Source organism: Aphis gossypii, chromosome 3, assembly GCF_020184175.1.
Source record: "Aphis gossypii isolate Hap1 chromosome 3, ASM2018417v2, whole genome shotgun sequence".
NCBI lineage: Eukaryota > Metazoa > Arthropoda > Insecta > Hemiptera > Aphididae > Aphis > Aphis gossypii.
Window position 1 is genome coordinate 40,203,479 of NC_065532.1, and position 12,955 is coordinate 40,216,433.

General features: G+C 29.2%; 2 protein-coding genes and 1 long non-coding RNA gene across 3 annotated transcripts; 1 reads left to right on the plus strand and 2 right to left on the minus strand.

The window, feature by feature from the left end:
* Positions 1-979: 979 nt before the first annotated feature.
* On the minus strand, positions 980-7,718 carry LOC114121411 (terminal nucleotidyltransferase 4B-like). Its single transcript, XM_027983730.2, has 11 exons — positions 7,025-7,718; positions 6,085-6,152; positions 5,087-5,465; positions 4,855-5,025; positions 4,642-4,759; positions 3,898-4,134; positions 3,686-3,832; positions 3,444-3,625; positions 3,101-3,305; positions 2,894-3,038; positions 980-2,830 (listed from the first exon to the last, which is right to left on the minus strand). Exons 3-11 carry the CDS (start codon positions 5,434-5,436, stop codon positions 2,595-2,597), a joined length of 1,791 nt encoding a protein of 596 aa, XP_027839531.1. The 5' UTR covers positions 5,437-5,465; positions 6,085-6,152; positions 7,025-7,718; the 3' UTR covers positions 980-2,594.
* A 272-nt stretch (positions 7,719-7,990) lies between these two features.
* On the plus strand, positions 7,991-12,806 carry LOC114121412 (glucose-6-phosphate isomerase). Its single transcript, XM_027983736.2, has 10 exons — positions 7,991-8,429; positions 9,667-9,760; positions 10,069-10,260; positions 10,321-10,401; positions 11,033-11,248; positions 11,318-11,557; positions 11,629-11,955; positions 12,013-12,217; positions 12,314-12,380; positions 12,451-12,806. Exons 1-10 carry the CDS (start codon positions 8,299-8,301, stop codon positions 12,572-12,574), a joined length of 1,677 nt encoding a protein of 558 aa, XP_027839537.2. The 5' UTR covers positions 7,991-8,298; the 3' UTR covers positions 12,575-12,806.
* LOC126550636 (uncharacterized) lies at positions 8,429-9,187 on the minus strand. Its single transcript, XR_007604714.1, has 3 exons — positions 9,061-9,187; positions 8,667-8,990; positions 8,429-8,596 (listed from the first exon to the last, which is right to left on the minus strand). It is a non-coding gene; the product is annotated as an uncharacterized LOC126550636 (long non-coding RNA).
* Positions 12,807-12,955: the final 149 nt, after the last annotated feature.

The window sequence follows — 12,955 nt, forward strand, 5'->3', positions numbered from 1 at the left end:
GGGTCGGCATTAGTCAGCTCGCGGAGCCAAATAACTGGACCATCAAAAATATATATTTTTTTAATTTTCCCTAGTTTTCTGCACATAATAGGTAGATATATTTTGATCTATTTTTATGATATATTTATAGATTCTTAAGAAAAAATATCGTTCAATATTTACTGATTTCCATCATGAAAATCTGCGCATTAATTATTTTTCAAGTACCAATTTTAAAAAAAAAAACTGGCTTGGGACAAGAAATGTAATTTCTCTCATTAAACCTTCATGTATAAAATTGTATTGTTATTAGTATAGGTAAATTATAATATATCAAATAATCTGCTTTAAAAGTTTAAACGGTTTAAATTATATTTTTAACAAAAATAAACATATAAATTATTAACTAATTTTTAAATTTTTTTTATGGACCTCGTAATTTTATTACCCCCGAGTAAGACATAACTGCCAAACATGTAGATAGAAAAATATTTAACAAAATCATTTTTATATTAATATTTTATACATGTATATTTAAATAAGTTACAATAAAATTACATTTAATCATCAGTCTAAGTATTATTATTTTTATCACCAAACTTAAAATTAATCGATAACTTGTGATGTTAAAAAATACTTATAATGTATGAATATACTTAAATTATTATTTAGTAGAAAATACTGTCGATAAACTTCAATCACACAACTGTATCATGATAAAATTATTAATAATTCATTTAAAATTGTTTGTAATGCATCAAATGCACTAATAGACATTAATTAATAACATAAGATAAATTTATATAAACCAGCCTTTTAGTTTTGAATAACAAATCATTTAAATAAAAACCATTAGCCGTTAAATTAGTTTTTCATTATTTTATTAAAATAAGAGAAATTTTATTTAATAATACCAATATTATTTAAAATATGGGTATTGTACTTAATCAAACAAAGTAGGGTTTAAATTCAAAATATTTGTGAAATTTTAAACAAACAGTTTTTATCATAAATATTTATTTTACTTGATATATTATTATTTTTTTGTTTTATGATAAATTTAATACTTCTTTGATGACCCTATAGGAACAAACTTTGGAACAGTTAATGACATTAATAGTTATTAAATTACATTTATTAATTGCTTAAAAAGTCGATACTTAAGAACAAAATTAACTTATAAGGCACCTAAGGAATAGGAAATATTACAAGTAAAAGTTGGAGATGAATTTAGAGATTGTTTTAAATTTATTAAGGGCACACATTTTGGCCTAAAGATGTTTATTACAAAAAAAAAAAAAAAAGTAATAAAACAAAACGTATTATTTATACCTTTCAAAAAAAAAAAAAAAAAAATGTACATTTTTTTTACATAATCTGGTGACATAGATAACAGTCTCCATAGTAACTATAGTTGCTTACTACTCATACACAGCGTTGTGGATACCTGTGTCATAAATCATAATCTAACATTCATTTACACTTCACCAAATTAACAATGTTAGTGGTGTTCTTTCTTATACACATGCTTATACATATATATGAATATGTATAAAATAAAATATACACATACACATATATATGTAAAATATAAATTATTAATTTTCATGACGGTGTGAGAACAACGCAGTGCATTGTAGTAAAGTAACACTTATGAACATAGTAACAATCCGTAAACTTTTCATACTTCACGCTTATATCTAAACAATGCTAACAAAAGAAAGAGAAAAAAAAACCAAAACAACTTGTACATAGCACTCAGTATTAGCATTAAGTATAGACGAAAATAAGCTCCTATGAACATGTTTCCACGTTGATGCGTTTATTAGTTTTGGAAAGACAGCGTGTCCGTACATAAATAACTTTCAAATTTATTTGCACTCTTATAATAAATATTAAATAATATTTGATTTACAACTACAAATTTACATGTAAATTAAAATTTAATTATAAAAATGACTAGGAACACAGTGGGCTTTGACGCGCGCGATTTTAAATGTTAACGCCACAGTTCTTTTATATTTTTTCAATACATTTTGTGGCAGTGACGATTTAACTACATAAGTGGAGCATATGCTTTTTATGCACATATATATTTTAATGTATTCATTATATACATATGAAAAAAAAATATAAATATATGTATACCGCGGGACCAACAGGATGTTTTCCGAGTTGAATGAATTTGTCTTTAAATATTAGACATTTTCAAATGTACGAATAAATAAAAAATTATGTGAATATTTAAAAAAAAATTGACAGCTTCATAAAAAATCGCTGTATAGTTCTATTAAATTATATTAATTTTTTTTTTTTTCAAAAAAAAAAGCAAACGCAGTTTTTGAATTTAATTTTAAAATATTTTTCAGAACTAATTATTAATTTTATATAACTGTTAAATATAATTTTTTCTATATAATAAATATGATTGTTTTACATTTAAGAAAAAAAAATCGTCGAGAAAGGACGATCCTCATGGTTTTTTTTACATTTTTGGTATTTTTGTTATTTTTTTTTAATTTTATTTTTTAATTTTTTTTTTTTTATATTTTAAGTTATCATTTACTTTGTCTCATTTATTTATTTTTTAAGTTTCAACATTGGACGCACGTGTATTATCTTACATCTTGAGTTTGGTTTTTTCGTTTTTGCCGTTTGTGTAGTAAAAAATTACCAAAGTGTGGTTGATAATTTCCCGTATACTGGTGTTTATTTCCCGTGTTTGGCCGGTAGTTTTGATGGTGATTATAATTATTATTATAATTGTTGTTTGTGAAACCACGATGATGTTGGTAATTATTAGCTGGACTAGTGCATATTACTCTTTGAGTACGTGTAGGTGGGTGATTACCTAAGTTTAAATTACTAAGTATTAATTTATAATTTAATAAAAATATTTATCATTGATAATTACCAGTGTTAATCATTTGATAATTCTGTTGATTATTCCAACTATTATGTCTATGATAATGTGCATTTTTACGTCTGGGTTGGTAATTACTATTCTGATCATTGTGATCACCAGCATCACTTAATTTTTCTATACTACTCTCAGAGTCCTAATAAATACATTTTATAAAAGTTATAAATAAGAATAAAATAAAATTACATTTACACGTACAGATTCAGCTGATCCAGAACCAGAAGATACTGTAGAAGCTCTACTACTAGTAGTTGTAGACACACTAACATTGTTACTAATATTACTAGTGGTCAAATAATTATTAATTATCACTCTTTGAGTATTTTGTAAGGCATAAGTATCTCTAACCCACTGCCGGTAAAGTATAACTTTGTCATTAACTCGTACTATTCGTCCAAGTATACTATAACAAAAAGTAGTTATTTACATTAAAATAATACAAATTAATTCAAATATATGAATTATTTAATAGTTGAAAATTAATGTTTCATTTCATAGTATTCTATAATTGTATACAACTAAAAGTACATTAAAAACAAACCTAAAACTAGGTGAAACAATTTGAGGGTCGAGGGCAGCTTTTAATGTGGTAAATGCATACTCAAATACACTTTTTACTTGAAGAGCACCATAAGAACCACGCCCAATATCGTTTCCAGGGGTTAATGGATCCTCTATACATAAAATACTTGGCCTATGACCATCAGCCATGTCTTTTTGAACCTGTAAATAATACATTAATTAATGATAATACTATAAGAACTTTATATTATATTTTATTACTTCATCTTTAGATATGTATTGTCCACCATCTTTCACACGTATAGCTGTGTGCATATAGTTAAATTTTTTACCATAAAGTTCAAAGAACTCTATTAACAATACACCTAGATTGGCAGTGGGGTAATTTAAATCTCCTCTAGGATGTAACTATAGACAGAATAAACATAAGTGATATTTTTAAAAATATACATGGAAAATTTAGTTTATAATACCTGCAAAAAACTGACAACCATAAGGATCAAACTGTAAGAAGATATCCCTCCATAGAACACTTCATTCATGTCCCTCTGGGCTAAAAATTGTTTTAACACTAATACAAGTTTAGGAAGCATGGGAAAAACATCCATATAGTGTTTTATCATTTCAGCTGATTTAACACCATTATTCATGTTAAAACTAATATCCACTCTAACATCAGTAGCCTTATCTGTCATTTTGACAATTGGAACCTAAGAAAAAGGCATGAAAATATAAATTTAAAACACTATCAATACAAGAAACTAGATCCATAAACCTTACACTAAGGTACTATATATAGTACTAAATAACTATATGTACTATAGGTACATAAGGTCTATGATTAGATCAGTAATAATTAGATGATATTCACTAAGTCAGTGGTTCCCAAACATTTCATATTTAACACCCACTATACTCCGTACCACGAGAGAACGCATACGACTCGCGCATCCTCCCGCGTCTCTCTGCTATCGAAACCGGTTTCCCTATGGCAGAGTAACGTTTAAGGATGCGCAGAAGAACCAATTTTGGTCGGCCGCCATATGCGTTCTCTCTTGGTACGGAGTATTGTAAAAAAAAATAATAGATACAAGAATGTAATGGTACATAAGTATACAATGAAAAATTAATTAAGCTTATAACTTTAATTGGCCCCCCCCCCCTAGATAACCGTATAGCCCACTTAGGGAAAATCTGAACTAAGTAAAATAACTTACCGATGCTTTGTCAAGAACTTGAATATTTTCATTACAGACACTATTTTTAAGTAGAGCTTGAGCAAGTGAATGCAATGGTAACGTGTCCCATTCGCCTATTACTACTAGATCCATATCACTAAAGTAGAAATGATAATAAATTTAAAATATTATATGAAGAGTTTAAATAATGAGATTGGATCTGAAAACAGAATATTTATGAGGATATTTTACCTGGTGGGCAAATAAAGTCCTGTTCGAAAACTACCAAATACTTCAACTTTAGCTTTAGGCCATTCAGCATGTATAACATTAGTAACACGTTCCAGTACATCGAGCCGCATGCTATGCTCTTCTGGTGTGGCTGACATATATGCAAAAAAGTCTTCTATCTCTTTATGGAGGCTAAATCATTAAAACAATGATTAGAATTTATTTTATTTTTTTCATTTCACTTCAAACATACGTGCAAATTGGTTGGCGGTCATAACTTTTTCCATGTCTCCATGGACACCCACCAAATTTGCCAATGTAATGTGCTTGCATTTTGTTCATATCGTATGTACTGGCTATATTTGTGAACAAGCCTTGCTCATATAGATTACTAGTCTTGATTTCTTGTTCGTCTATAGAAAAATCAAACTTCCAATCCAATGGCAACGTATATTCGTCGTCGTCTTCTTCCTCTTGAACAGTTTCAGTACTATACTTATCGTCGTTACTATCGGTATTTTCAGAGGAGTCCAAAATTCTGGACCAAAATTCTTGAGCGGGACCTACTTGTTCTGGTTGCAGCCAACCTATCTGAGGATCCATTTAATTCATCACTAATGCTGTATCGCACACTACAAAAAAGTACAATTTAATTAGGTTTAGTTATAGAAGTGTATCTACATTAAATGAAGCAACCAAAATTTAATAGAAATAAAAGATTACAGAAGTTAATTTAATAATTTTGCGCTATGTTTTAGTAACACATATAAAATATTTAAAGAAATACTCTGAAAGCCATTTGAAGTCAAAAAATACTTTTTAATTTTTATTATTACCTATTAATGAGAAACTTTAAATATAGAATTAAAATGTATTAACCTAACATAAATTAAGAATAATTCGTTGTAAATTTCACTGAAATTAATTAGATACTAGGTATTGGTAAACATTAATTAAAACCAAGTACTGAATTTTCTTGATTTTTCAAACATAACGCATGCATATTTTTAGTTATGTAAGAATTTAAGCAAATAAATACTTCATATGACCCTCACAAATCGTATCAAAGCTGAAAGTTGACAAATTAAAATAATGAAGATATAAGAATAAAAAAAGCTTGTGCTCAAGAAGTCTTTCTCATTAAAATTTAAAGATGCAAGTGAAGAAATAATAATAGTTATAAGATATAAAGTGATAGGTAAATAAGTAGAAAACTGAAAATATACTTTTATATAAACATGATTCATATACCTAGAAATATTAACAGCAGGATTCATTGCGCCAGAAGAGACAATTCTTATTTTCTGAATATCAATCACCTTAAACCCAAATGTTCACACTATTAACTATATTTTAAAATAATTTTTATTAAGTAAAATATTTAATGTGGGTGTATCTGAATTATTTAATTCTTATCTTGTAGGTCTTAAATTATAATGATTTCTTTTCATTAAAACATACCTATGCAACCCCGCCCATTATATGTCTTGTTAAATTGTGGTTTTAAAAACTTCTATGAATTAAATAACAATAAAATTTACCGAAATAGGGAAGGATTTCTTCCAACAGTTACATGTAAGTAATAACAGTATACAACCTATACCTCCTTCACAAAATATATTCTGAAATAAAATATTTTTGAACTATACACCACCACATAGTTGCGAATAGTTTTCAAATTACAACCACCAGCAACAGTTTGCATGTAGATTAAAAACCACTCTAGGCCACGGTGAAAATACTGCACACTGTTGGATGATACAGGTCTGGGAAACAAAGCAAGTTTACCAATGAAACATGACAGACATAAAATAATATGGTGCGATAAAAAAAGTAAAGACGATTGCTATTGCATCTGATCCTCGGTACCCTGATAAGTTCTGGGAGGAGGAATAGGGCAATTGGCAAAACGATGGATATAATTAATAATATATTATTATTGTAAGTACATACTCAAAATCAGTGGGCAAAAAAACCGTCAACAAGGGTGGAGGGGGTTAGGTGTGAAAGTTTTCACGGGGCCGACACGGTTGTCCGTTGACTGGGCGGGGATGATAAAAGCGCGTGTGGTCCACGAGTTTCAGTGGCCACGGCATAAGGGTGGACGCGAGGGACATGTGTCCACGCATGGACGGTGGGCCTGTAGCCACCCGAAACGGCCATTTTGCAGACAGATATTATACTTACTTACCGATGGTACGATAAATCCGACGTGAACGTCGACTGGCGTGTGAGGTCCGGTCACGACTGTTCCGGGACGACGTGTTTACGACGGTGGTCCCGTGAAACTTAATACGCCATTCAGACGTTTATCATTTTTAAAAATGAAAACACTAAACAGTAATAATAACACACATGCGTGTATAAGAATATGATGTATTATGTGTACCGTACATGTGTGTATGTCATTTACGTGTGTGGATGTGTGCGTGTATTTTTGATTTTCGAAAACCAGAATATTTTGATATTGTGTTGTCCGGAAAAAAAATTGATTGCCGTTTTCGGATAGAGCCAAAAAGGAAACACCACTACTACGACCACTAGACCACTACTACTAAATATATATATATATATATATATATGATTATTATTATTATTACAGTTTACTATACTCTACTCCACTATTGTTCGTCTTGGAAACAAAAAAAAAAACTCATGATAAGACGACAAGACATCGGCAGCGATTCCGTGTATTATTTTATTGCCAAATGACTAACGACGCGCCATGAGATTTGAGCCGAAAATCTATTTCCGTGTTCGGCTCACAACAATTATTATAATGTAAATGTAATAAATATCCGCGGCGTTATTAAAATATTATTATTCGTCGGACGAGAGGGAGAGTTTTACAGTGTGAGAGAGAGGTGGAAAAAATTTTAAATAAAAAAATTACATTAACATACACTATTAAAGTATACCACTTGCACACACGTCTGTTTTGCGTGTGTTTTTCATGATTTCTTGAACGTATTGGCGAATGGCGACAGACTGGTTTCCCACCCATAATCTCTATCGATAGCGCGCTCGCGCGATAGTCCATCTATTCTGCGGCGGCGTGCCGGTCGACCTTCCCCCCTCTCTACCCCGCCGACCATAACTTTATTTCGGTGTACCTTACCCATAGATAATAATGTAATATACTAATATACTAATATACTAATATATATTAAATTCTGTGACTGTACTATATCGCCGGAACGCAGGCTGTATAAACGTGATTAGTGAATACAAGAAATCGAGTTCTCCTTCACAATCATTAGATAATAATAATAATAATAGTAAACTCAAATCTCGATGTATCGTACACAAAACTGTTAGCGCTCGCTTCGCCCTGTTCACTGTTCGGTGTTCACTTTGCATTTAACCGTCCGAGGGGAACGTCTGTAGTTTCATCGACAACAACGCTGAGCACCGTTTACACTCACGCTTTAGCCGGCCACCTCCGACCGAATCTACTTCTGGAAAATGTCAGGAAAAGTACTACTTACCGACGATGTGGCATACAAGGCCCTCGCCGAACACTTGGTGTCCGCGGGATCGTCGCTGAATATGAAAAATCTTTTCGCCTGTGACAGTGACCGTTTTGACAAGTTCAGGTGAGATGACTACTGTACCTATAATAATTTTGCGAGTTTAAGCTCTTCCTGTCTGATTTGGCATCACATCAGTATGCTGTAACTAACCTTTTGACAGTTATATTAATATCTAATAACCAGCGGTTTAGCGGATTTGTACCTGACTGTATTTCGAGTACTTCCGTGTCCTATCCAGAATATTCGAATAACTGGAGTATTTTTTAATACTAAGAAATATGAAAATAAAATAAAACGTACCTATTTCCGAAATAATATTATTACTTATTCATCAGAATAACTATAAGAAGATCTATTTTGGGGTGCCAAGATCTTCCTTAACACTTTTAAATGTGCCATTGATGTAATGTTCACAAGACCAGTATTTTGAATTTTCCAAGTTTTTACTTTTGTGTGTAAATAGCAACACTTTATGAAGTTATCCACAACCTTACTAGTATCGTCTTCATCTTTCTCTCTCATAATTTTTGTGAAAGTACATACAAATAATCTCGTTTAGTAAATCCATAATTTGTTTGTTTATTTTCTTAATTGAATGTATTTTAAATTATTATACTAGTTATACTAAACAATATTATATTAAAAAGAATTAAAATAATACTTAAAAATAATTATTAGTTATTTAATAACTTACATAAGTATTAGATGGTTTAAGGTCTTTAGACTGGTTGAATTTTCATTAAAATTTATAATAATTTTTAGTTTCTTCTATTGTGTACATTGTGTTACCACTAAATATTTGTTTTCTATGTGAACATGCAGCCATAGATGTAAAACAATTTTAAGTATTGACCCTCAAATAAATCTCATTTTAAGTATATATATCATTAGTAAACTTATTTAAGTATCATGAAAAGTGAATTGTTCATATCAAGGATTATGCAATGAAAGGAACAGTATGGCCTATGGGTTGTGGTCAATGGTAATTTTTTCAAGGTTATTTTTTCTTTGGTCGTGAAAAACAATGTTTTCCTGGATCTTATAACCTTGCATTCTCATTTTGATTTGACACATAGAAATTTGATAGTTCAAAAAATTATCAAACATATACAATTATGTAAATAAAAATAAAAACATTTTTAAAAGGGGTCCTGTAGTTTTGAAAAATTATATTTGATTTGAATTCTTAAATAAAATCATAATAATCTAATGTATATTTATACTTATTTTATATTTATTAACTTCAATAATTATCTTATACTTATATTTGTTATTTATTATTATTATTATTAAATTTTAGCTTACGAATAACTACACCAAATGATGGTGATGTGTTACTTGACTATTCAAAAAATCGTGTGAATGAAAAAACTTTAGATCTATTGTTTAATTTGGTAAGAAAATATATTTAATTTATTATTATTATTTATTGACCTTAAAAAAAGATATGAATGCCCTTGAAATTATTTTGTGAAAGCTTATTTGTTTATTGAAATATATGAGAACATTAAAACTTATAAAGTTGGTTATTGCATTTAAAAATATATACAAATGGCTTAGTAAATTTGGCTTTATAGAAAAAAATCATACTTAGTATTCTACTATGTATGTTTAAATATTTGCTTGGTACAAAATTATTACTAAATCAAGATAAATTACAAAGAGTGACAAGTTTAATAAATTTTAATTTTAATTGATTTAGGCAAGAGCTCGTAAAGTTGAAGAGGCTAGATCTGCTATGTTTGGTGGCGAGCGAATTAATGTAACAGAAAAACGACCTGTATTGCATGTAGCCTTACGTAATCGATCTAATAAGCCAATAGTAGTTGACGGTCATGATGTAATGCCAGAAGTTAACAATGTCCTGAAGCACATGAAAGAATTCACTGAACAAGTAATATTGGTACCATAAATATCTTGAACATTTCAAAAATTAAATATATTTTTTGTGAAGGTAATATCAAAGAAATGGGTAGGATTCACAGGAAAACCTATTGAAGATGTAGTCAACATTGGTATTGGAGGTTCAGATTTGGTAAGTGTTTTTGTAAAAAATTAAACTTTTATATAGTTAATTTAAATTCTGAAGAAAAATATGTTTACAAAAGAATAGAGTTTTCTCTTTTTGCACCTAATTGTGTAAACAAAAGGTTGTTAATTGAAACTAATTTGGTAGATATGAGGTCTGAAATGTATTTAGATTAAGTATATATTATATTTTTGTTTCAATAGTCATAGTATTTTGCTTTTGTTTAATTATTATAATTATTGCCTATTATTTAATAATTCATCCAAAGACTAACAATAACAAAGTAATCAAAGTGTTCTTATCTCATATCACGTGATTTGAGCTTAAACTTTTTCAAGATTACAGACCAGTTTGTTGACTATTCAATATTCATATAATTGACTCTGTGGTAAAATATTTTTTGTTTAAACTTAGACAAATTCTGATATTATCTTATCTTTCTAATAATAATTGGTTATTAGAACTAATATATAGTTTCACCTTTAAATTTTGCAATGTCAATGAATTAATATATTTTTAGGTCTATTAATTAAGTAAATTGTGTAAAATTTAAATTATTTATTAATTTATTATGGATTATTCTCAATTTACATAATTACTATTTTTACTTAAAATTCATATCTAATGATTTTTCCAGGGTCCATTAATGGTAACAGAAGCATTAAAACCTTATGCTGTAGGTCCCCGTGTTCATTTTGTATCTAATATTGATGGAACACATTTAAAAGAAGTATTGAAGAAGGTTAATCCTGAAACGGTGTTGTTTATAATTGCTAGTAAAACATTTACTACTCAAGAAACTATAACAAATGCAACATCAGCTAAGAAATGGTTCTTGGCAACTGCTAAAGATGTAAAATAATATAATATACACTTTTAATATTTATAAAGTTATAAGTTAATTTTTATCTATTTTATATAGGAATGCAGTGTAGCTAAACATTTTGTTGCACTTTCTACTAACAAAGAGAAGGTGACAGAGTTTGGAATTGATGAATGCAACATGTTTGGTTTCTGGGATTGGGTTGGTGGACGTTACTCACTTTGGTCGGCTATTGGTCTTTCAATATGCTTATCTATTGGTTTCGAAAATTTTGAATCTTTATTAAGTGGTGCACATTTTATGGATCAACATTTTGTCAACACTCCATTGGAGAAAAATGTTAGTTTTTTATATTTATTTACTTTTTAATATCTCTTGCATTCATCAAACATTAATGGTTTTATTTCCAGGCACCTGTTATTTTGGCTTTATTAGGAATTTGGTATCACAACTTCCATGGTGCTGAAACACATGCACTTCTTCCTTATGATCAGTACTTGCATAGATTTGCAGCATATTTCCAACAAGGTGACATGGAATCTAACGGAAAATCGATTACTCTAAACGGTACTCCAATTTCATCATATTCTACTGGGCCCATTGTCTGGGGTGAACCTGGTACAAATGGTCAGCATGCATTTTACCAACTAATTCATCAAGGCTCTCGTCTTGTACCTGCCGATTTCATTGCTCCTGCTGTCACCCACAGTTGTATCAGTGGAGGAATACATCATCAGGTAGCTTAAGTTCATTGAATTTAAGTTCAATTGAAACTAAAATTTTATTATTTACAGATTTTGATGGCTAACTTTTTGGCTCAAACTGAAGCACTGATGAAAGGTAAGACTCCAGATGAAGCACGTAAAGAGCTTGAAGGATCAAATTTAGATTGCGTTGAACTTGAAAAGTTAGTTGCACATAAAACTTTTTCTGGAAATCGTCCAACCAACTCAATTGTATTTAAGCAGATTACTCCATTTACATTGGGATTATTGATCGGTGAATATAATTTTATCACACATATTATAATATATACATAGATATTTTTAACAGGTTATTAATTAATTATTAATATGTTCTATTTATATTTTATAGCTTTGTATGAACAAAAAATATTTGTCCAAGGTGTTATTTGGGATATCAACTCATTTGACCAATGGGGGTAAGTTATTTCACTTATTAATTTTCATTGAATCATAAAATGTTTTGAGTAATTTATTGAAACGTTTCAGTGTTGAACTGGGTAAACAGCTAGCTAAAAAGATTGAACCTGAACTTCAAACACCAAACATTATTAAAAGTCACGACTCGTCTACCAATGGTCTCATCAACTTTATCAAATCGAATTGGTCATAAACCATACAGGATTAATCCAGTTTACTTTTGTTATTATTTATTAAATTGTTTGTTTAGATGGCTGTAGTATTTATGTGGAAACAAATTATATTTTTATCATTTGTTTAAATGTTGTGTGTAATAAATTATTAGAATGTGATTTTAAATCACTTAACATCAATCTATTATTTAACTTATTTTTGTTGCTATATTTAGCTATTATAGTTAAAATATACTAAGCATATGATTTTCAGATCTTTCAAAAATCTTTTAATTTCCTTTTTACCCTAGCCAAATAAAATTTAAACGGTATTACTATTTTATACTATAAAACTAAATAGTATACATTTTAAGCTAAACCTCTTATAAAACAATCAATGCATAAAATTTGTTTGAGGCTGA

What these genes read in the sequence shown, in the direction of transcription:
- LOC114121411 (XM_027983730.2), bottom strand. Translation starts at nt 5,436, where the DNA reads ATGGATCCTCAGATAGGTTGGCTGCAACCAGAACAAGTAGGTCCCGCT. An exon ending in AAGTTCTTGACAAAGCATCG is followed by an intron (nt 4,135 to 4,641) that starts GTAAGTTATTTT and finishes CCTTTTTCTTAG; the next exon opens with GTTCCAATTGTCAAAATGAC. An exon ending in ATTGTTTCACCTAGTTTTAG is followed by an intron (nt 3,306 to 3,443) that starts GTTTGTTTTTAA and finishes TTTTTGTTATAG; the next exon opens with TATACTTGGACGAATAGTAC.
- LOC114121412 (XM_027983736.2), top strand. Translation starts at nt 8,299, where the DNA reads ATGTCAGGAAAAGTACTACTTACCGACGATGTGGCATACAAGGCCCTC. An exon ending in TAGATCTATTGTTTAATTTG is followed by an intron (nt 9,761 to 10,068) that starts GTAAGAAAATAT and finishes TAATTGATTTAG; the next exon opens with GCAAGAGCTCGTAAAGTTGA. An exon ending in GTGGAGGAATACATCATCAG is followed by an intron (nt 11,956 to 12,012) that starts GTAGCTTAAGTT and finishes TATTATTTACAG; the next exon opens with ATTTTGATGGCTAACTTTTT.